General features: G+C 42.4%; 1 protein-coding gene across 5 annotated transcripts in view; it reads left to right on the top strand.

Annotated features, from left to right (window-relative positions):
- Nucleotides 1-23228, top strand: part of LOC118366007 (diacylglycerol kinase delta-like) — a 120557-nt gene extending 97329 nt beyond the window's left edge. For 4 of the 5 annotated variants that reach the window (XM_035748301.2, XM_035748300.2, XM_035748304.2 and 1 more), the window contains 8 exons: nt 4830-4964; nt 7755-7909; nt 8333-8444; nt 14086-14178; nt 14299-14418; nt 18024-18141; nt 18445-18575; nt 21085-23228. In XM_035748301.2, the coding sequence (XP_035604194.1) occupies nt 4830-4964; nt 7755-7909; nt 8333-8444; nt 14086-14178; nt 14299-14418; nt 18024-18141; nt 18445-18575; nt 21085-21174 (954 nt within the window). In that variant the 3' untranslated portion in view covers nt 21175-23228. The remainder of the gene's footprint in view (nt 1-4829; nt 4965-7754; nt 7910-8332; nt 8445-14085; nt 14179-14298; nt 14419-18023; nt 18142-18444; nt 18576-21084) is intronic. The other variant, XM_035748302.2, reaches the window with a different exon arrangement.
- The last annotated feature ends 2076 nt before the right edge of the window (nt 23229-25304 follow it).

Raw genomic sequence — 25304 nt, 5'->3', positions numbered from 1 at the left:
GCTATTCTATTAAATAATTTCTCCGTAATTATTATCATCTGATTGAGCTAATCATGTAAATGTAATTAACTAGAGAGTCGGGCACCACAAAATAATATTTATAGAGCTGTTATCTTCCGAATAAACTCTTAAAGACCTAGTAATATTTTACATCAATAGCAGTCAATATTAATCGTCTTCTTAATTCAGTCTCAACCAAGAATTTACAACTTTCAGATATCTGCACGAACCCTGGCTAACAATTTGAATTGGCAATACAAAATTGGGTTTAATCATTTATTTACTAAATACCTAACTAATCAGACAGAATTACACATACACATAATTAAATCATAACTTCATTACAAATTACGTCATAAAGGAAAACGTCCCTAGCGGGCGGAACAGCTTGTTACACAAAGGAAAAGGGGCTGGGTTAGAGTGAAAGAGCGGGAAGACTGAGGGACACAGGGAGAAGCTGTGCTATCATAAATACAGTATCTGATGCCTTCTAAATTAACGCCCATTTGGAAAAGGAAAATGCAATAAATATTTCCTCTGAGCTGAGCTTCGGTAGGTTGGTGGCAGATGGAAGGCCGTGTTGCCAAACCGAGTCCTTTGAAGAATGTCTCTGGTTGTCAATTGGATACGGTGTAGTAATGGCGTTGTGTGGTAGACGGGATACTCTGTCTGTTCCTTCCTAACCTGCGTTTGCATCTGCTGTTGCTTACTCAATGTCTAGGAGGTATCACTTCTGTAGTGAATAAGAGTTCAAAGTTCATACCATTCGCAACAAAAGCTCACACTGATAATGGCTTCGTTCTGTAGTTATGATCTGAACCATTCTGGCATAGGACCGTCGTCCTACATCCTCGGAACAGAAAGTTATATTGTCGTCAAGGGCTTATATAGGAAGGGAGAAAAGGGCGTGTTTTATAGCCCATGTCCCTTCACAGGGCGGGCCACTGATTGAGCAGCCCTGTCTTATGAAAACCCACATCTCACATTTTAGAAGCTAAAATCACATTTCATCCCATCACAAATAATTTCATATTCAAACATTGAACAACAATTCCATGTGAATCCGATAACTCTGGTGTGTAGACTTTCCACTGTAGAGTTTACGTCATCTGATCATTGATCAGAATGTCTCAGATGACAACCGAACTGACAGCATATTCATTAAGTACCATGTTCCATTGGTCGGATTACCAGAATATAGTTAATTTCCCCCCACCTTCTGACGTTCCCAGAATCTCTATGTTAACCAGGGGTTTTGCAAATTTAACCTCAGTAGGGTAGAGAGAGGAAAAAGGGGGGAAGGGGTATTTATGACTGTCATAAACCTACCCCCCAGGCCAACGTCATGACAACTGCATACCTCATGCTATATCACAGTATGATGCAACTTTTAATTCAGGAACCAATCGTTAATTGTATTTTCACTTTGGATGAATTGCGTGCCCATAGTGAACTGCATCCTACTCTGTCCTAGATGCTAATATATTATTATTATATATAACACTCTGAAGTTTCTAAAACTGTTTGAATTATGTCTGTGAGTATAACAGAACTCATAGGGCAGGCAAACTTCTAAACCGGAAGTGGAAATTCTAGGGCTGGTCGAATTTCAAGTCATCGCCTATCCACATCCAAAAAAGATATGGATCTGTTCGCACTTCCTTCCACTAGATGTCAACAGTCAGTAGAACGTGGAATGAAGCCTCTAGTGTGATGTATGACCGGATGGGAGGAGAATGAGTCACTGGTCTGTCAGAATGCCTGGTTGCGCACATTTCTGTTGATAACGCCTGCGTTCCATGACTCTGTAGACCAAAACGAATGATCCGGTTGGAACGTTATTGGATATATTTATGAAAATAACATGCTGAAGATTGATTCTACTTAGTTTTACCAGTTTATTCGACCTGGAATATAACTTTTTGAAGTTTTCGTCCAAGTTCGCCTGGACCAGCGCCAGCTTTTGGACATGTGAACTAACCGTGCTAGCACAAGCAGTTAATTACACTAGCAATGGACATTATGGAACAAAACAACGATTTATTGTGGAACTAGGACTCCTTGCCCTGCATTCTGATGAAAGATCAAAGGTACGGGAATATTGATGATGTAATTTCGTATTTCTGTTGACTCCACCATGGCGGAGAAATATTGTTACTTCTTAGCACCTTTTTAGATTATTGCATGGTATGCTTTTTTCGTAACATTTAAAACAAATCTGACACGGCGGTTGCATTAAGAACCAGTGTATCTTTAATTATATGTAAAACATGTATCTTTTGTCAAAGTTTATGATGAGTATTTCTGTTATCTGGCGTAGCTCTCTGCAATTACTCCGGATATTTTGGAGGCATTTCTGAACATGGCGTCAATGTAAACTGAGATTTGTGGATATAAATCTATATATTATCGAACAAAACATAAATGTATGAGTGTCATCGGATGAAGATTATCAAAGGTTAGTGATTCATTTTATCTCTAATTCTGCTTTTGTGACTATCTTTGGCTGGGAAAAATGGCTGTGTGTTTTTTTGGATTTGGTGGTGATCTAACATAAGTATATGTTGTGTTTTCGCTGTAAAACATTTAAAAATCGGACACGATGGGTAGATTAACAAGATCTTTATCTTTCATTTGCTGTATTGGACTTGTCAATGTGTGAAAGTTAAATATTTCAAAAAAATATTTTTGAATATACCGCGCTGCCTTTTCAGTGGAATGTTGGGAACCCCTAGCCGTAAGAAGTTTTTAACAAATTACAATAAAATCATATAAAAAAAGTTAAGTCAATATTCTATTTTGAAAAGCAGATACTTCAATTTGAATATGTATCCAAATTGAAAGAGTGATTTGGTGCCGTGAACAAGTGACTGTGAATTTGTTTGTTGTACTTATGTGTGCTGCGAGTTTTGAAACGAGACATTTTGATGATCTGTGTCAAAGACGTGTGTATAGGTGGCAGGGAAGACAGGCGCAGGAGAGTCAAACGGAGTGTAAAATGGAGTCTTTTAATAAATGTCCAAGTAACATGCTCCATAACACTAATAAGAAAAATTAATATAAACAAATATGGGTACGAAGACCCGTCGCGCACCTATACAAATAAACACTACACTGACAATAAACAATCTCTGACAAAGACATGAGGGGAAACAGAGGGTTGAATACACAACAGGTAATGGATGGGATTGAAAACAGGTGTGTGGTAAGACAAGACAAAACCAATGGAAAATGAAAAATGGATCGATGATGGCTAGAAGACCGGTGACGCCGACCGCCGAGCACCGCTCCGAACAGGGAGAGGCAACGACTTCGGAAGAAGTCGTGACAATCTGTTTAGATTTTTTGTATTAACTTAAGGGGGCTGAATAATTTTGCACGCCCAATTTTTCAGTTTTTGATTTGTTAAAAAAGTTTGAAATATCCAATAAATGTCGTTCCACTTCATGATTGTGTCCCACTTGTTGTTGATTCTTCACAAAAAAATACAGTTTTATATCTTTATGTTTGAAGCCTGAAATGTGGCAAAAGGTCGCAAAGTACAAGGGGGCCGAATACTTTCGCAAGGCACTGTATCTGCCACCATTTCAAATGATTGTGTAGTGTACAATGCACTGCTGAAATACCTGGGTTATATTTAACAATATACTCCACTCATTATCTCAGTTGAAAAGTCACATAGAAAATTAGATGTTATACATTGTTACATGGGGCAGAAATGGCATACACACACCGTGCTACTGCAATACAATACCCTTTTTTTTATGATTTGTCAATTTGTATGTTCTGTATTCAGTAAGAATAATTCAACTGTAAAACTGAAATAATTCTCAACACGCTCTCAACCTGACATTGAAAACAAAGCATAAAAAATGTGGTTTGCAAAACAAAAAGATAATGTCAAGAAAAATTGTATAGCCTAATACTGTATGGAAAATTATATTTACCATCTACTATTCCTTTTCAGACACTGGAAAAAACATTATTTAGAAAATGTACCTTGCATTTTTTGCTATTGAATTAAACAAAATGTTCTCATGGTATTTCATGGAAAACAGAAATGTTGCATGAATGACTCAGGGGTGAAAGATGTGTTCAGCTCCAATGAATGCACAATCAAAGGTACTGAACAAAATACAAGTGTCATCACTTTTGTACTTTTTGAAAATATACCACTTACATCTGTAAAATGCACCAAAGTAATTGAAAACATTTTTAATATTTTTATTTAAGGGATAGTTCACCAAAATCAGGAAATAACATTTTGGTTACCTTTCCCTGTAGGCAGTCTATGTACAAGGTATGACAGCAAATCCACAGTATCCATTGGCTTGCATTGGATTTGGACCACAAATTGTAAAAAGTTTGCATTTGGAAACAGTGGCCAGGTAAACAAAAGCAAATCATGGATTGCTGTCATACCTTGTCCATAGACTGCTTACAGGGTAAGGAAACCAATTAGTAATTTTGTAATTTGGGTGAACTATCCCTTTTTAAATGGAAGCATATACAGTGTGCAGGCCTTTGTGTTAATCTAATGTACCGTGCATTCGGAAAGTATTCGGACCCCTTGACTTTTTCCACATTTTGTTACGTTACAGCCTTATTCTAAAATAGATTTTCCTTTTTAATCTACGTACAATACCCTATAATGACAAAGGGAAAACAGGTTTTAGAAAATTTTGCAAATGTATTTATATTCATATTCAGACCCTTTGCTATGAGACTCGAAATTGAGCTTAGGTGCATCCTGTTTCCATTGATCCTTCAGATTTTTTATACAATTTTCTTGGTTTGAATGTTTCTCCCCATTTGCTCTCCTATTGCAGTGTCGTACAGTGAAGATCACCATCCTTGGGGATGAGGGCGTGCCGGTGCAGGTGGACGGAGAGGCCTGGATCCAGCCCCCGGGGTACATCAAGATTATCCACAAGAACCGAACGCAGACTCTCACCAGAGACCGAGTGAGTACACATCTATGGGGTCACACATTTTAAATGTTAGAGGGATTAGAGGGACCATAGAGTGCTGAGTACCAGGCAGTTAGCAAGTTTTATAGACTACTAATGACCATCAGCAGTATCAGAGCTTGGAGAAGCCTAATTACTGTGACTACATGGTCACGTGGAATTTGACCTCCGTCATGACTAGTGATCGCTGGTGTAGCGCTAATACGGTCACCGTAACAGCTCTACTCATGCTATTTATGTTAGTACAGGGTGAGCTGCACAAAGTGGACTTCCTACTAAGGCACACCGCCACAGTGCTAACAGTATAACTCTGCTTCATAGGCACATGAATACTGCATACAGTACAGTGGTTCCTCCTTTAAAAGTTGCGAGCTTACACCGCAGGACTTAGAGGTACCCGGAGTCACGGCTTCATTGCTCCAGACCACCGCAAGGGGGAGTTAGAGCACTCATTATGCATTTGGGTCCCAAGGTTTCTATATGACCAGTCATATCGAGTGGTTCCAATAACGAATTTGACGCACCCGTCCCTGGTGACTTTCTTCAGCAAAGATGGCTGACAAAACATTATGGTGGAAGCAAATTTAAGTAATTATAACAGTCAAGCTAAAAATGTACACTTGAGAGGAATATGTTAGTTAACTTCTTGACGCTACCTATCCCGTTAGCGAGATAATTGTCATCAACAACTGCTGAATTGCATAGCGCCACATTCAAATAATATTACTAAAAATATTTACATTCATGAAATCACAAGTGCAATATAGCAAAAGACAGCTTAGCATTTTGTTAATCCACTTGTCATTTCAGATTTTGAAAATATGCTTTCCAGCGAAAGAAATCCAAGCGTTTGTGTAAGTTTATCGATCACTAGACAACATTATGAACACCTAACATCAAAGTAGCTTGGTCACGAAAATCAGCAATAAAATGAATCGCTTACCTTTGATGATCTTCGGATGTTTTCACTTACGAGACTCCGAGTTACACAATAAATGTTACTTTTGTTCCATAAAGATGTTTTTTATATCCAAAATACCTCAGTTTGTTTGGTGCGTTATGTTCAGAAATCCACAGGCTCGAGCGGTCATGACAACGCAAAAGAAAATTCGAAATAGTATCCGTAATGTCCACAGAAACATCTTTATGTCCAAATACCTCCTTTTTGTTCGCACATTTAGTCCAGTAATCCAATTGCACAAAGCGCGGGCACAAAGTCTGGACGAAAAGTCAAAAAAGTTCCATTAAATTCGTAGAAACATGTCAAACGATGTATATAATCAATCTTTAGGATGTTTTTGTCATAAATCTTCAATAATATTCCAACCGGACAATTCCGTCATTAGAAAGGAAAGAGAACGAACGTCGCGCTCACGGCCTTGCGCGAGAGTAAACTAATGTCTTTCAGCTTGACCGCTTGTTGAAACAGCTTTTATTCGATCCCCTTTCACAATATAAGCCTGAAACAACTTCTAAAGACTGTTGACATCTACTGGAAGCCTTAGGAAGTGCAATCTGACCCCACAGACACAGGGCATTGGATAGGCAATCATTTAAAAAAAACTACAAAGCTCAGATTTCCCGCTTCCTGGTTGGATTTTTCTCAGGTTTTCGCCTGCCATATGAGTTATGTTATACTCACAGACATTATTGTAACAGTTTTGGAAACTGTAGAGTGTTTTCTATCAAAATCTATCAATTATATGCATATCCTAGCTTCTGGGCCTGAGTAACAGGCAATTTACTCTGGGCACGCTTTTCATCCAAACTTCCCAATGCTGCCCGCTATCCCAATGAAGTTAACAGAAGAAATGGCTGACAAATAGATAACGTGCCACAGAATGCTGCAGCAGCCCACAAGGTGTGCCGCAGTATGACACAACTTTTAAAGGAGGAACCAATGTAGCTGTGGGATCAGCAGAAGCATCAGGGTAGTTACAGGGATTTAAGTTAGGTTACTTATATTGTGTCTTCCAACGCCCCTGGGATAATGTATATTTGCTGAAGCATTATGACAACTCAGCGACATAATGATAGGAATTAACTGAGTTGGGCTTGGGTCATTGTCTCAACGCTGCCTTATAATGCTGTGAAAGGATCCAGGAACCCGAATGATTTGGGTGGATCCCATCATCCTTATAAAATGAGTTTTGTTTCCAGAAGGTATCAAAATTGTCAATAAATATTACACCCACAGAGCCGCAATTGTCTAGTAGCCAGTGATTGAGGGCTAAAAGTTTGCTGAAATGTTCAATGCCACGATTTAGGGAGGGCAGAGGGACAGATATTATGGGGCGATTCTTTTTGTCAAGCAGTGACCCAATCAGTTCTTTAAAATCCATCTTCAGCTGTTCTGAGCTGCCCTTCATAATGTCATCGAATCTCACATGAACTATCATATACTTAATTTCCTGATGCTGGTTTATAATGTTTGGGAGCAGCTTATTGATGTCCTGTACACATGCTCCTGGATAGCACAACGTGTTTGCTCCAGGGACTGAGGCATTTCTCACCATTGAACTGCCCAATACAACGGCTGGAGAAGGGAATGGAGAAATCCACCCATTCCTACCCCTCACACAATTCGTTGAACCTTTCACGGTTCAAAGATTTGACATGATTTGTTTGTATAGTATTTGTATGTCTTGTGTGAATGTTGCTGTTATATTGCGGTCATATTTTTTATTGACGTATCACATCTAACGTACCACAACTATAGTTCCCTCTGGGAAGAATACAGCTATTCTATCCTATTCTATTCATCCTGTTGCCTGCTTGTCTCAGGCCTTCGAGAGCACGCTGAAGTCGTGGGAAGACAAGCAGCGGTGCGAGTTCCCCCGGCCGCTGCCCCAGTATGCATTGCAGCCGGAGATCGTATCCGAGGAAGAAGCCTCCCAGATCAACCTGTTTGGACAGGCGGCCGGCGCCCTCATCCACAGGTAAGAGAACATTAATAATTAATAATAACATTGGATTAAAGCAGGGTATGGTTGAATTCCATTTAGATTGAAAATTGTCCTAGACCAATTCCCTCGTGGTTTACCTAACGGCCAAAATATTTTTTTTTACCTTTATTTAACCAGGCAAGTCAGTTAAGAACATATTCTTATTTTCAATGACGGCCTGGGAACAGTGGGTTAACTGCCTGTTCAGGAGCAGAACGACAGAACGACCTTGTCAGCTCGGGGGTTTGAACTCGCAACCTTCCGGTTACTAGTCCAACGCTCTAACCACTAGGCTACGCTGCCGCCCCATACTATACAGATAGTATGCCAAAAACATCACTTACAGAACGCTTGTGATATGCTTGCAGTGTAGTTTCACAGTAACATTAGATGTTCGATGTCGTGACGTGTTCCCAGTATCCGAGAAATCGCTCAGTCCCACCACAGTATGGAGCAGGAGCTGGCCCATGCCGTCAACGCAAGCTCAAAGGCCATGGACGTGGTCTACGCCAATTCCAAGAGCACAGGGGTACGTGGAGTTCCTGTTCTACCTTTTATACCAGTCAACCAACTTCTAGTAATACAGGGGTGCCCAACATACATGTGCCAAATGCGGGAGATCTTTTTTGGCTCATATGGTGCCTTCAGAAAGTATTCATATTATGTTGTTTACAGCCTGAATTCATATTAGGTAAAAACAATTCTCACCCATCCATACACAATGCTCCGTAAATGACGAAGTGAAAACATGTTTTTTGACATTTTTGCAAATGTATTGAAAGGGAAATACAGAAATATGACATTTACAAAAGTATTCACACTCCTGAGTGAATATAATCACTTTTAGTAGCGATGACAGCTTTGAGGTATTCTGGGTAAGTCTTGAAGAGCTTTCCACACCTGAATTGTGCAACATTTGCCAATTGTTTTATTTTTTATTCTTCAAGCTCTGTCAAATTGGTTGTTGATCATTGCTTGACAACAATTTTCGGGTTATGCAATATATTTTCAAGTATATTTACAGTACCAGTCAAACATTTGGATACACCTACTCATTTAACCCTACTTAGGGTTTTTCTTTATTTGGACTATTTTATACGTTGTAGAATAATAGTGAAGATATCAAAACTACGAATTAACACATATTAACCAAACAAGTGTTAAACAAATAAAACTATGTTTTAGATTCTTCAAAGTAGCCACCCTTTGCCTTGATGACAGATTTGCACACTCTTGGCATTCTCTTAAGGAGCCTTCTGGTCCTAGACTTGGTGCTCCTGTACCGCTTGCTGTGCGGTAGCAAAGAAAACAGTCTATAACTTGGGTGACTGGGGTCTTTGACAATCGAAATGTTATTTTGCCTATTTCTCTTTTCTGTCTGAATAATGCATAGATGGTGAACAATCTATTCCTAGTATTTACGGAATGTCTGTCTCTTACCAACTGAATACCGTTGTGAATAGAACTTTGCCGTTCACTTGATGATGCATTTCCCCAGACCACAGAACAGTAGTTCACCTGACTCAATTAATGCTTGTGTTATTTGCTTAATAATTTTTCCTGTTTTAAATAAAACATTTGTTTTATATAGATTAGTTATTTGAGATGACCATTATAAGCAGTTGTCTAACTGCACTCCCAATAGTTTGGTTTCTGCCACTTCTTCAATTTGTACTCCTCCCATACTTAATTGTATCCCATCCTGTTTTGGCCTTTTCCAAGTGGAACAGACCAACATAACTTTGGTTTTCTTGGTGTTTAAAACAAGTTTGTTCTGGCAAACCCACTCATTGATATTCTCCAAATCTCCTTGTAAAGCTTGCTGTACCTGTTGAACCGATTGTCTTGCTGCATAAATTGTACTATCATCTGCAAATATAGCAGCTTGAGTTTCAGCTAAGGCATAGGGAAGGTTGTTGGTATATATTAAATAAAGAAGTGGCCAAAGGCAGCTGCCCTGCGGTATTCCATAGTTTAACACGAGGGGAAGAAAATTAACCATTGATATAGGTGGACTGTTTAGATATGACTGTACCCAATTCAATGCTACCTCCTTAAAACCTCCTTAAAACCACAATGCATTAATTTTGTCAAAATTATTTAATGATCCACTAAATCAAATGCTGCACTGAAATCTAAAAATAGTACACCCACAAACGTGCCATTATCCATAGCATTAAGCCACTGGTCAGTCATGTCAACCAATGCAGTGGTCGTGGAATGGTTTTTGCGATAAGCATGTTGATTGGCTGTAATCAGATCATTCATTTCCACGTACTCCCATATTTGTCTACTCACAATACCCTCCAATATCTTACTGAGTGTAGGGAGTAGACTAATTGGTCGACTATTGGCAGGAGTAATGGGTTCTTTGCAGTCTTTCGGAATAGGACACAGTTTCGCATGCTTCCATACATTTGCAAACATCCCCTTTTCCAGTGACCAATTAATTATGTGGAACTGCAATCTGGGGACCAGCACAGCGAAGCAAAAAATTGTCCGTAAGACTGTAATCTGTAGATTTACAATCAAGTAATGACTTCAATATGTTTAACACCTCCACTGACACAGTTTACAGACTAAAAGAGCAGATCTTTTTGCTCATAATATGATCATCAATCAATCCATTGGACAACAGCTTGTTTGGAAGAAAGTAAATTCATTTTCTTTGTAAAATAAAATCTGCAAAATGATTGGCAATATCAACAGGTTTTGTTATTTTTCTCTCGTCAACCTCCACACTAGATGGGCATGATGAGATAGATGTACCAAGTAAGCCCTTAACTGTGTTCCAAACCTTTTTAGAATCATTTTTACAGTCAATAAAAGCATTGTTGTAAAATAACTTTTTTTTCTTTCGATTCAATTTAACTGCATAATTACGTAATGTTCTATAATTCTGTTAATTAATTTCAGATTTTGACTTGGCTGCCATATTTCTTTGAGAAAAAGCTTCACCCAGTTCATCATCAATCCATGGAGATGGACGAGCACCAACTGTACTCTTTCTTATGGGGGCATGATGGTCCATTACCTCAGTGAGCAAATCAGTAAAACGTTCTGTATTGTGATTTAATCTTCCTCTAGATAACATGTTTTAAAATTTCTCTTGACCACAATCCTACGGTGTTTCTTTGGAACCTTGGTGTTCATGGTTATGGTCACAATATTATGGTCCGTCCAGCCCACTTATTACAGAAGATCAGATCAATGCATGTGTTTGAACGATGACCCAACTTAATTGATAATCTAGTAGTATCATTAACCATTTGTTTCAAACCACAGTTCTTGGCATATCTCATCAATTTTGTTATATTTGAATTATTGTGATCCTTACAATGTATATTAAAATCACCCAAGATAAATACATATCTGCTATCTGTGGCCTGGTCAAACCCAGTACATAAGTCATCCAAATATGACACCTTAGAGCTAGGAGGTCTATACACACGCCCTACCAATATATGGCTGCCTGGTGAGGCAGATGTACTTGAGCCCATAGTGCCTCTACTTGACATACATTAAGGTCATCCCTCCTCTTAAAAGGTATATGATTCTGAATGTACAGTGCTACACCCCCACCATTCCTATTCCTGTCCCTTCTCAGTAGACTATATCCATAAATGTTAATTTGCCCATCATTTACAGAAGCATCTAAATGCGTTTCGGTCAAAGCCAAAATGTAAATGTTATTTACGTTGACCAAGTTAAAAACCTCAGGTATTTTGTTAGGAAGGCTACATACATTAACCTGAGCTATATGCAACCCTTTCCTTGTCAAGTGAAGATCAATAGAGCATGTATTCATTATAGTTGAAGTTGTCATGATACACTACATTACAACACACAAACTCAAATTTGAACATTACATTCAAATATCCAGGGAGTTACTCTAGACTCCTGATACAATTGACCGTTGATATAAACTTTATCCATCACCATGGAGACTCGTTGATTCAGGCAACGCTTTTCCTTGTGATGGGATATAGTTTTTTTCTTCATTCATTGATCTCAGTGGGGAAGTGATCATTCATTCCAAAAATCTGTCTCTGCCCATGTTCTTCATCATTTCCTTTTGCTCAAAACATGTGATAATAGCCCGTGGCCTATTTCCAGAGGCCTTACCTATTCTATGGACTCTGGAGAAAGTGACATTACGCACAACATCAGTGGGCAGTTTTAGTTGAGTTGACATAAAGTCTCGGACTGTGTCCTCACAGCCTCTGCTGTTGTCATTCTCCGGTATCCCTGAAAATATGAGATTGTCCCGCATTGATCGACACTGTACATCAAGCAAGGTTTCTTTAAGTTGTTTATTCTCCCTTTGCACTCCCTCCACCTTGCTATGAATAGAGTCTACAGTACCTTTCAGCGCCGTGTTCTCTTTCCTTAGATCATCAATCTGACGTTGGCTGAGTTCTAGACTAGCACATAATGCATTGATGTCCTCTCGTAATATATCCAAGATATCAAGTTTGTCAAGCCTTTCATTGATGGATTTTAACAAGTCAACATCCATATCAGTAAACCTTTCCCCACGCGCCACACCCGTCCTCTTACTAGGGGATGGTTTGGTTCCAACGTTGATACCTATTGGCCAACCTGGTTTTGGTTTGTTTTGTTGATTGGGTTGGTTGTCATTAATAAATGGACATTTTCGATATATATGGACGGAATTAATCGTACAAAAGGACCAATTGTGATGTTTATGGGACATATTGGAGTGCCAACAAAAGAAGCTCGTCAAAGGTAATGCATATTTTATATTTTATTTCAGCGTTTTGTGTAGCGCCTGCTGCGCTAGCTCTTTTGTTTACTACTGGTGCAGATGGGTGCATGCTATCAGATAATAGTTTCTTATGCTTTCGCTGAAAAGCATTTTTAAAATCTGACATGTTGGCTGGATTCACAACGAGTGTAGCTTTAATTGAGTATCTTACATGTGTGATTTAACGAAAGTTTGAATTTTATAGCACTTTATTTGAATCTGGCGCTCTGCATTTCCCCTGGCAATTGGCCAGTTGAGACGCTAGCGTCTCCCTGTCCTCAAGAGGTTTAACCTCTTAAAGCTAGGGGGCGGAATTTTCACTTTTGGATAAATAGCATGCCCAATTTCAACTTCCTGTTACTCATGCCCAGAATATAAGATATGCATATTATTCATAGATGTGGATAGAAAACACTCTGAAGTTTCTAAAACTGTTTGAATCATGTCTGTGAGTATAACAGAACTTATGTAGCAGGCAAAACCCAGAGGACTAACTGTTCAGATTCCCCCCCATCTCTCTTCCCTATTTTGTCTTTTGCCATTGGATATTTAATATCAATCTATTTTCAGTTCCTACCGCTTCCACACGATGTCGCCAGTCTTTGAATATGGCTGAGATTATTCCTTTGTTTTATCAGGAAATAGGCCAACTCGGAACGGGGGACACTTTTGTGAGTTGCTCAAGACGTGAAGAGCAGAGCTATTTTCTTTTCATTCATGTATTGAATACAGATTGCCCCATCTACAATTTGATCGATTATTAACGTTTAAAAATACCTAACGTTGTATTACAAAAGTAGTTTGAAATATTTTGGCAAAGTTTATAGGCAACTTTTGAAATATTTTGTAGTGAAGTTGTGTTTTTCTAAGCTGTTTTTTTATGGATCAAACGCGCTTAAGAGAATCTGTCCACACCTCCTGACCTCAACTCCTCCTTCGTCTAATCTACAAATGCCCATTTGTCTCCCCTGTTTCCCACGTTGCTCTCATCCCCCCAACACATTCCAAAGCCATCTGTCTTTCTTTAGAGAACCATTAACTTCTGACATAAAACCCATTCTCTTTCATTTCCTATCATTAATTTACTATCTCAGTGATCAAAGTTTAGCCAATTCCATCAATACATTTTAGAATAAGGCTGTTACATAACAAAATGTGGAAAAAGTGAAGGGGTCTGAATACTTTCTGAATGCACAGTATATCTTAAATTGTCAAATGTCATTATGTTTTGTGATTTGATGATTTGTGTCTAGGGATTAAGCCCATATGGGCTGGCACTAAATGGTGTACATGTATGACAATCAATCAGTCAAATATATACACAGTCACACACATTTAATGCACATTGTACCCCTGCTTCTGTGGTTTGTAATGTGTTTGTGTTCGTCTCTGTTCTACGCAGGGTCTGAACTGCAGTGTTGTGGTTCAGATGGTCAGTAACGTCAAGGCCCTTCACAGTGAGACAGAGCTGCTACTGGCAGGCAAGATGTGCCTGGTAAGTCTCAAAGCTGTTGTCTGCCTGTCTGTCGGTCTGTCTGTTTGTGTGTAGGTGCAGCTGCATGTGTCTGTGTGTGGGGGGGTTATTATGTTTTTGTAAATGGGTATGTCTTTTCAGCAGTTGGATCCTCCTCAGAAGGAGCAGTTAACTGGAGCCCTGGGAACTGTGGCCCAGCAGCTACGCAGACTCCCAGACATACCCTGGCTGTGTCAGCTCATCGAACCTGGGGATGATGAGGTAGATCTAGATGCGACCACAAACACACAATCACTCACACACACGCTATACACACCAGCCGCTTAGCTCAGTGCTTTTCTATCTTAGTCCCAGTCCAGTAATACCACACCTGATTTAACCCATTACACTTGTGGGAATTGGCCTAAATGGATAGGGCTACATTGAAATATTTCTTAGAGAAGTGGAAATATGGAAAGCATCTATAACCATGGTAACAATTAAAAGGGAACCGTTTGGAGATTATGGGGAAAGTATTAGACTAAAGAGAACACAACAGTTCACCTGACAAAAGACTGAATCCAAAACAAAAGACACTGTTGATTTTATGTGCATTTGTAGTTGTTTTCTTTGGAACATATCGCTGCATCACCGCCTACACAATTACTGTTGTTGTTTCCACAATCCAAAAACGGTCCATTATAAATCGCAATCTGGTAAATTGGGCATAATTTGAAAGCTTGTTCTATTGCCAACATGACTACCTAAATTATAAAATACGATCTTACATTACATTTAAGTTATTTAGCAGACGTTCTTATCCAGAGCGACTTACAAATTGGTGCATTCACCTTATGACATCCAGTAGAATAGTCACTTTACAATAGTGCATCTAAATCTTAAAGGGGGGAGAAGAAATACTTATCCTATCCTAGGTATTCCTTAAAGAGGTGGGGTTTCAGGTGTCTCCGGAAGGTGGTGAGGGTGGAGAGGAGGATCTGATGGTTCACAGTATCGAAGGCAGCCGATAGGTCTAGAAGGATGAGAGCAGAGGAGAGAGAGTTAGCTTTAGCAGTGCGGAGCGCCTCCGTGATACAGAGAAGAGCAGTCTCAGTTGAATGACTAGTCTTGAAACCTGACTGATTTGGATCAAGAAGGTCATTCAGAGAGAGATAGCGGGAGAGCTGGCCAAGGACGGCACGTTCAAGAGTTTTGGAGAGAAAAGAAAGAAGGGATACTGGTCTGTAGTTGTTGACATCGGAGGGATTGAGTGTAGGTTTTTTCAGAAGGGGTGCAACTCTCGCTCTCTTGAGGACGGAAGGGACGTAGCCAGCGGTCAGGGATGAGTTGATGAGCGAGGTGAGGTAGGGGAGAAGGTCTCCGGAAATGGTCTGGAGAAGAGAGGAGGGGATAGGGTCAAGCGGGCAGGTTGTTGGGCGGCCGGCCGTCACAAGACGCGAGATTTCATCTGGAGAGAGAGGGGAGAAAGAGGTCAGAGCACAGGGTAGGGCAGTGTGAGCAGAACCAGCGGTGCCGTTTGACTTAGCAAACGAGGATCGGATGTCGTCGACCTTCTTTTCAAAATGGTTGACGAAGTCATCTGCAGAGAGGGAGGAGGGGGGGGGAGGGGGAGGAGGATTCAGGAGTGAAGAGAAGGTGGCAAAGAGCTTCCTAGGGTTAGAGGCAGATGCTTGGAATTTAGAGTGGTAGAAAATGGCTTTAGCAGCAGAGACAGAGGAGGAAAATGTAGAGAGGAGGGAGTGAAAGGATGCCAGGTCCGCAGGGAGGCGAGTTTTCCTCCATTTCCGCTCGGCTGCCCGGAGCCCTGTTCTGTGAGCTCGCAATGAGTCGTCGAGCCACGGGGCGGGAGGGGAGGACCGCGCCGGCCTGGAGGATAGGGGACATAGAGAGTCAAAGGATGCAGAAAGGGAGGAGAGGAGGGTTGAGGAGGCAGAATCAGGAGATAGGTTGGAGAAGGTATGAGCAGCGGGAAGAGATGATAGGATGGAAGAGGAGAGAGTAGCGGGGGAGAGAGAGCGAAGGTTGGGACGGCGCGATACCATCCGAGTAGGGGCCGTGTGGGAGGTGTTAGATGAGAGCGAGAGGGAAAAGGATACAAGGTAGTGGTCGGAGACTTGGAGGGGAGTTGCAATGAGGTTAGTGGAAGAACAGCATCTAGTAAAGATGAGGTCGAGCGTATTGCCTGCCTTGTGAGTAGGGGGGGAAGGTGAGAGGGTGAGGTCAAAAGAGGAGAGGAGTGGAAAGAAGGAGGCAGAGAGGAATGAGTCAAAGGTAGACGTGGGGAGGTTAAAGTCGCCCAGCACTGTGAGAGGTGAGCCGTCCTCAGGAAAGGAGCTTATCAAGGTATCAAGCTCATTGATGAACTCTCCGAGGGAACCTGGAGGGCGATAAATGATAAGGATGTTAAGCTTGAAAGGGCTGGTAACTGTGACAGCATGGAATTCAAAGGAGGCGATAGACAGATGGGTGAGGGGAGAAAGAGAGAATGACCACTTGGGAGAGATGAGGATCCCGGTGCCACCACCCCGCTGACCAGAAGCTCTCGGGGTGTGCGAGAACACGTGGGCGGACGAAGAGAGAGCAGTAGGAGTAGCAGTGTTGTCTGTGGTGATCCATGTTTCCATCAGTGCCAAGAAGTCGAGGGACTGGAGGGAGGCATAGGCTGAGATGAACTCTGCCTTGTTGGCCGCAGATCGGCAGTTCCAGAGGCTACCGGAGACCTGGAACTCCACGTGGGTCGTGCGCGCTGGGACCACCAGATTAGGGTGTCCGCGGCCACGCGGTGTGGAGCGTTTGTATGGTCTGTGCAGAGAGGAGAGAACAGGGATAGACAGACACATAGTTGACAGGCTACAGAAGAGGCTACGCTAATGCAAAGGAGATTGGAATGACAAGTGGACTACACGTCTCGAATGTTCAGAAAGTTAAGCTTACGTAGCAAGAATCTTATTGACTAAAATGATTAAAATGATACAGTACTGCTGAAGTAGGCTAGCTGGCAGTAGCTGCGTTGTTGACACTACACTAATCAAGTCGTTCCGTTGAGTGTAATAGTTTCTGCAGTGCTGCTATTCGGGGCTAGCTGGCTAGCTAGCAGTGTTGTTTACGTTACGTTGCGTTAAAAGAACGACAATAGCTGGCTAGCTAACCTAGAAAATCGCTCTAGACTACACAATTATCTTTGATACAAAGACGGCTATGTAGCTAGCTATGTAGCTAGCTACGATCAAACAAATCAAACCATTGTACTGTAATGAAATGAAATGAAAATGTGATACTACCTGTGACTGCGACCGGGTTGTTGAGTGCTATTCAGTAGACGTTGGCTAGCTGTTAGCTGTTGGCTAGCTAGCAGAGTCTCCTACGTTAAGGACGACAAATAGCTGGCTAGCGAACCTCGGTTTACAGTGTTAGGCTTTCATTTGGAGGCTACTTCTTGTTGTGCACTGTGCTCAAGTTCAGAACGGCTGTCAGTCAAAACCAATACAGGTCTGTGAAGCAGAGACACCGAGCTCTGACGTCATGTATAGCATGTTACTGTATAGCCACTGTGTTCCCATTTAGGCACTTATCAGTGTCCAAATCTACTATTTTCAACCCGTTTACAGGTACAAGTGTAAATGGGCTACTTGATCAAGATCTTGGTGATTGATTAATTGAATCAGGTCAGTGTGTTAGTGCTGGGCTAGAGTAAACTGTTCAACTCTGTGGGTCCATAGTACTGGACAGTCTGTATCACCCAATGTCTAATCTGTCTGGCTGTCTTTCTCTCTAACCTGTCTGGTCTGGTCTGTCTGGCTGTATGGCTGTCTGTCTTTTTCTCTAACCTGTCTGTCTAGCTGTCTCACCTGTCTGTGTTTCTGCAGGGACACCTGACGGATTTCTCCAAGCGCAGCCGCAGTGCCAAGTTCCGTCTCGTCCCCAAGTTCAAGAAGGACAAAAACAACAAGAACAAGGAGGCCTGTGCCACTCTCACACTGCCAGGTACTATCTACCTCTCTTTTTCTCGCACTCTCTCTCACAGGAATTACTCTGGAACACTGTATTAAATCATGTTTGGACAATGACAAATCATGGTCAACACTCTTTGAAAATCACATTCAATTCTTTCTGAGGTCGCCACAACATTCCACACACCATCATCACTGTAATGGTCAAAGTTAGGATTTAGGGTAGATTCATCTTATCCTAGAGCTGCGGTTAAGGGATGTGCAGGGCTGTGGCGTCTCTCTGTGGTGTCTTTCCGTGGTGTGGTTGGGGGTCTGAAGGGGGTCTTGCTTTCTGCAGTGCACCAGTGGGGCACAGAGGAGGTAGCCGCCTGGCTGGAGCTCATCTGTCTCACCGAGTACAAGGAGATCTTTATTGGGCACGACGTGCGCGGCGCCGAGCTGCTGCACCTGGAGAGGAGGGATCTCAAGGTACTACACACATACAGGCTGTCCCAAATATCTATCCTTCTTCCCAAAGTGTGCACTTGTTTACTTCCCTTCACTGATTTGAAAGGAAATTAGTGGCATAAGAAACTCCCACTAGCCCATGCCTCCACTAATCCAATGCTTTTAGGTTTGTGGGAAGTAGTGAAAGAGCAGTGATGGGAAGTAGAGAACTACATGTAGTTTAACTAGTCATTTAATTACATTTTGCTGTAGCTTGGTGGTAGTTTAACTAAATTCAAATATTCGTAGTGTTTTCAGTAGTTAGTTATGTTTTTGCTGAGTAGCTAAATACTGAAACTACACACTTCCTTTTTTGCAAAAAGAACAGAAAATACAGGTAAAGTAGGCAAAATTTCAATTCTTTTTTTGGCATCAGAACTGCCTAATTTTCACTTGAAACATCGTTTTTGTGTTTAAAAAGGCAAAATGACACATTATGTTAACATCTGACTCCAGAGTGTACTTTGTAATTTATGACATTTCAGATTTAGATATGATAATTTTTCATAAAGCATACTGAACAAAAATAAAAATGCAACATGTAAAGTGTCGGTCCCATGTTTCTTGAGTTAAAATAAAAGATCCCAGGAATGTTCCTTACGCACAAAATGTTATTTCTCTCAAATTCTGTGCACAAATTTGTTGAAATACCTGTTAGGGAGCATTTTTCTTTTGCCAGGATAATCCATCGACTTGACAGGTGTGGCATTTCAAGAAGCTGATTAAACAGCATGCTCATTACACAGGTGTACCTTGTGCTTGGGACAATAAAAGGCCACTCTAAAATGTGCCGTTTTGCAACAGATGTCTCAAGTTTTGAGAGAGTGTGCAATTGGCATGCTGACTGCAGGAATGTCCGCCAGAGCTGTTGCCAGATAATTGAGTGATAATTTCACTACCATAAAGCAGCCTTCAGTGTACGTTCAACCAGCCTCACAACCGCAGACCATGTGTATGGCGTCCTGTGGGCGAACTGTTTGCTGATGTCAACGTTGGGAACAGAGTGACCCATGGTGGGGTTATGGTTGGGCAGGCATAAGCTACGGACAACGAACACAATTGCATTTTATTAATGGAAATTTCAATGCACAGAGATACCGTGATGAGCTCCTGAGGCCCATAGTCATGCCATTCCTCCGCCGCCATCACCTCATGTTTCAGCATGTTAATGGTAAAAGGTATCTACGCAATTCCTGGAAGCTGAAAATGTTCCAGTTCTTCCATGGCCTGCATACTCACCAGACATGTCACCCATTGAGCATGTTTGGGATGCTCTGGATTGACGTGTACAACAGCGTGTTTAAGTTACTGCCAATATCCAGAAACTTCGCACAGCCATTGAAGAGGAGTGATACAACATTCCACAGGCTACAATCAACAACCTGATCAACTCTATGCGAAGTGGATGTGTCGCGCTACATGAAGCAAATGGTGGTCACAGTGACTGGTTTTCTGATCCACGGCCCTACTTTTATTAAATTTGTATACCCCCTTTTTCTCCCCAATTTCTATCTTGTCTCATTGCTGCAACTCCCCAACCAGTTCGGGAGGCAAAGGTCTTGTCTTGCGTCCCCCGAAACATGACCCGCCAAACCGTGCTTCTTAACATCCGCCCGCTTAACCTGGAGGCCAGCTGTGTCGGAGGAAACACTGTTAATAATAATAATAATAATAATAATATATGCCATTTAGCTGACGCTTTTATCCAAAGCGACTTACAGTCATGTGTAAGTGCGTACATTCTTCTGTTCACCTGACGACCGAGGTTAATCTGCCCGCCACAAGAACACTGCCCAAGATCGAACATGGGTCTGAAGTGAAGCCTATAGCACTGCGATGCAGTGCCTTAGACCGCTGCGCCACTCGGGATCCCCCTAGTTTTTTATTTTTTAAAGGTATCTGTGACCAACAGATGCAGAACTGTATTCCCAGTTATGTGAAATCCATAGATTATGGTTTAATTGATTTATTTCAATTGATTGATTTCCTCTTTTGAACTGTAACTCAGTAAAATCTTTGAAATTGTTGCATGTTGCGTTTACATTTTTTTTCAGTATAGTTTGGATGTAGTGAACTACTTGTTGAAATTTACTTTAGTTAAGTAAACTATTTCTTAAGGGTAGCTTTATTGTAGCTTAACTTATTCCAGTGTGAAGTAATTGGTAGCTTGGTAAACTATATTTTCAGAGTAGTTTCCCCAACATTGTGAACGAGTGCACACGTCATGTGAAAGGATATGTTATTGGGACGCAACCATTCTTTCAGGTGCCAGGTAGAGCTTTCTTATGTTTCACTACTATGGGGCTTTACCACGGGTGTTTAATTTAACTCCCTGTTCATTGATTTAAGTTATTTGTAGTCTATAAAGAGCTTGGTTTTCCCTGCCAGGTGACATCTGGAAAAAGTTCTGACCCTACATGGTACACGGGTCCACATGTGTGTCCTGGTGTTTGATCTAATTTGTGTGTGTGTGTGTGTCCATCCATTGCAGGACTTGGGGGTGACGAAGGTTGGTCACATGAAGCGTATTCTCCAGGGTATCAGAGAGTTGAGTCGCAGCAGCACTGCCAGCGAAGCCTAGGCTCTCTCCTGTACAACTGTGTGTGCTGCACCAGACCCTCTACCTAAACTGACTGTACCCAGCCATGCTGTACACACACCTCTACCGAGCCTTGAACAGCTTGAACCCAACGGGACCTCTATACACTCAAATATGGATATGAGTTTAGTCAACCAATAAAATTTACCACAGTGCCTTTCTTCACACCCCATCTCTGCAGCGTCCATTTCTGGGATCAACCAACTGAACTGCAAACGGAGGAGGCAAAACCACTATCGCCACTGGGGAGGGGTGTTCAATGATGTCAGTTAAGAGTGGAAGGTCTACCAGGAACAAAGTCTGCTGACAGAATAACTCAACTACCCTGAATGCCTTATCAACAAACCAGCGCCAGACTCCACCAATTAACGTTTGACCAATTTACCTTTTTAAACAGTTGAAACATTTCAGAAGCTTGTTTGCCAAGTCAAGGAAGATTCAGAAACTAGCAAGGCTGCATCTCAAATGACCTTATTCCTCATATAGGACACTAATTTTGACCAGAGCTTCATAGGTCAAGAGGTAATGCACTGCATGATACTAGGAGGTGTCTTTTGAACATATAGAGTGGGCACCATAGGTTATATTTCCATAGTTTCCACTGACTGGATCATGGAAAAGACTTATGGAAGAGGCTGAGTTTTTGTATTGAAATATGCATCTATTTATTTCTTATGCGTTGTACTGGATATGTTGAGTTTGAATGTGTTTGAACCAGAATGTTTCTGAAAATGACGTGGGATGCCAGGTAATATGTTCCCAAAAGAAAAACAGATAGACTGGAAGAGGTCTGAACTACAAGGATAAGCAGCGACAATCAACCAATCACTCCAACAACCTTCAGCCTTTTCCCAGGTGCATGTGTAATTTCTCTTTCTCCTCCATCTCTCATCGTCCCTGTCCTTTTTATATGAATAACAATTACAATTCTAACTACCTAGGTTGAATGCGGGACTGGTAAATTAGACGAAAGCGACGACCCTGCTTTGTCACCAAATGTCATTTTAGAGAGTGATGGGCCCCCGATGTTCGTGTTTATTATTGCACATGAGAGATTCAGGTAGTCTCCCCATTTCAAAAGGTTTCCCTCCTACTGAACACAACACTTATGTATTGTAGGGAAAAGCCAAACTTGACCATGCCTTAAATAATCTACAAACTGTCACATATCAGGCAGATCTCTTGGTGTGTGGAGCATGTCAATAAGATAATTTTTCGAACACTGCCTTAAGATGATTCACCTCGGTTAAAGTAGTTTCCCGGACCCAGGTTAAGCCTATTTCTGGATTAAACATGCACACTCAATGGAGAATCTACCTCGAAAGTGCTTTTTAGTCCAAGAGTGGGCTCAATCTGGGTCCAAGAAACTGTCCGGTAATGTTTAAGGCCTCTGGTTTTTCCTGACCATGTTATATCCTGAAACTCAAATCAGCCACTAGTCCCTACCCCTGTGGGCATTTGTGTAGATATGACAGGATTGGATCGGTCAAAAAACAATATGGTGGCAGCTCAGTTTTGCCCCCCCGACAGGCCAGGTGGAATTGTCGCCAATTGCTTATACCTATCCTCTTAAGTCTGCACAAACGAATAGGAGGTAGGGATTAAGGGTTTATTTGGGATTCGGTAATATCTAGGGTATAATAAGTATGGCCCAGTGTTCTTCCTGGTCAAGTCCCTGGGTCAGGAGACACTCTTTGGCCTAGTCATGTTCTCTCCCACTCAGTCCCGTGTGGATGTCCATGTTCTGTTTTATGTCTGGCTGTGCAGTGATGCAATTGTTTTCATTATGGTCTGTATGGTCATATAATTTCCCTCCTCGCAACATTTGGGGTTGTCCCTTTCTTCTTTGATTGTCGAGAACCCCTGGGAAGCGGTCTCTTCCGTTCCAGTATTTATTGATAATTTATACATTAGAAATAATACTGTATGCTATACCTCTTTTTTCCATGTACATAAGCCCGACCCACTTGGTTGTAAATATGTCTGTCTTGTATATTGAAATACCGCCATCCTGTAATAAAGATGTGTGAGTTGGGTCTTTGGATGTGTTTCTTTAGTCAATACCATCATGTGGATTACATTTACATACATCATTTACATTACATTTAAGTCATTTAGCAGACGCTCTTATCCAGAGCGACTTACAAATTGGTGCATTCACCTTATGACATCCAGTGGAACAGCCACTTTACAATAGTGCATCTAAATCTTTTAAGGGGGGGGGGTGGTGAGAAGGATTACTTTATCCTATCCTAGGTATTCCTTAAAGAGGTGGGGTTTCAGGTGTCTCCGGAAGGTGGTGATTGACTCCGCTGTCCTGGCGTCGTGAGGGAGTTTGTTCCACCATTGGGGGGCCAGAGCAGCGAACAGTTTTGACTGGGCTGAGCGGGAACTGTACTTCCTCAGTGGTAGGGAGGCGAGCAGGCCAGAGGTGGATGAGCGCAGTGCCCTTGTTTGGGTGTAGGGCCTGATCAGAGCCTGGAGGTACTGAGGTGCCGTTCCCCTCACAGCTCCGTAGGCAAGCACCATGGTCTTGTAGCGGATGCGAGCTTCAACTGGAAGCCAGTGGAGAGAGCGGAGGAGCGGGGTGACGTGAGAGAACTTGGGAAGGTTGAACACCAGACGGGCTGCGGCGTTCTGGATGAGTTGTAGGGGTTTAATGGCACAGGCAGGGAGCCCAGCCAACAGCGAGTTGCAGTAGTCCAGACGGGAGTGGACAAGTGCCTGGATTAGGACCTGCGCCGCTTCCTGTGTGAGGCAGGGTTGTACTCTGCGGATGTTGTAGAACATGAACCTACAGGAACGGGCCACCGCCTTGATGTTAGTTGAGAACGACAGGGTGTTGTCCAGGATCACGCCAAGGTTCTTAGCGCTCTGGGAGGAGGACACAATGGAGTTGTCAACCGTGATGGCGAGATCATGGAACGGGCAGTCCTTCCCCGGGAGGAAGAGCAGCTCCGTCTTGCCGAGGTTCAGCTTGAGGTGGTGATCCGTCATCCACACTGATATGTCTGCCAGACATGCAGAGATGCGATTCGTCACCTGGTCATCAGAAGGGGGAAAGGAGAAGATTAATTGTGTGTCGTCTGCATAGCAATGATAGGAGAGACCATGTGAGGTTATGACAGAGCCAAGTGACTTGGTGTATAGCGAGAATAGGAGAGGGCCTAGAACAGAGCCCTGGGGGACACCAGTGGTGAGAGCGCGTGGTGAGGAGACAGATTCTCGCCACGCCACCTGGTAGGAGCGACATGTCAGGTAGGACGCAATCCAAGCGTGGGCCGCGCCGGAGATGCCCAACTCGGAGAGGGTGGAGAGGAGGATCTGATGGTTCACAGTATCGAAGGCAGCCGATAGGTCTAGAAGGATGAGAGCAGAGGAGAGAGAGTTAGCTTTAGCAGTGCGGAGCGCCTCCGTGATACAGAGAAGAGCAGTCTCAGTTGAATGACTAGTCTTGAAACCTGACTGATTTGGATCAAGAAGGTCATTCTGAGAGAGATAGCGGGAGAGCTGGCCAAGGACGGCACGTTCAAGAGTTTTGGAGAGAAAAGAAAGAAGGGATACTGGTCTGTAGTTGTTGACATCGGAGGGATCGAGTGTAGGTTTTTTCAGAAGGGGTGCAACTCTCGCTCTCTTGAAGACGGAAGGGACGTAGCCAGCGGTCAGGGATGAGTTGATGAGCGAGGTGAGGTAAGGGAGAAGGTCTCCGGAAATGGTCTGGAGAAGAGAGGAGGGGATAGGGTCAAGCGGGCAGGTTGTAGGGCGGCCGGCCGTCACAAGACGCGAGATTTAATCTGGAGAGAGAGGGGAGAAAGAGGTCAGAGCACAGGGTAGGGCAGTGTGAGCAGAACCAGCGGTGTCGTTTGACTTAGCAAACGAGGATCGGATGTCGTCGACCTTCTTTTCAAAATGGTTGACGAAGTCATCTGCAGAGAGGGAGGAGGGGGGAGGGGGAGGAGGATTCAGGAGGGAGGAGAAGGTGGCAAAGAGCTTCCTAGGGTTAGAGGCAGATGCTTGGAATTTAGAGTGGTAGAAAGTGGCTTTAGCAGCAGAGACAGAGGAGGAAAATGTAGAGAGGAGGGAGTGAAAGGATGCCAGGTCCGCAGGGGAGG

This window comes from Oncorhynchus keta, chromosome 33 (assembly GCF_023373465.1).
Source record: "Oncorhynchus keta strain PuntledgeMale-10-30-2019 chromosome 33, Oket_V2, whole genome shotgun sequence".
Classification (NCBI taxonomy): domain Eukaryota; kingdom Metazoa; phylum Chordata; class Actinopteri; order Salmoniformes; family Salmonidae; genus Oncorhynchus; species Oncorhynchus keta.
The sequence above is the reverse complement of the archived record's forward strand: the minus strand, read 5'-3'. Positions and strand labels throughout refer to the sequence as shown.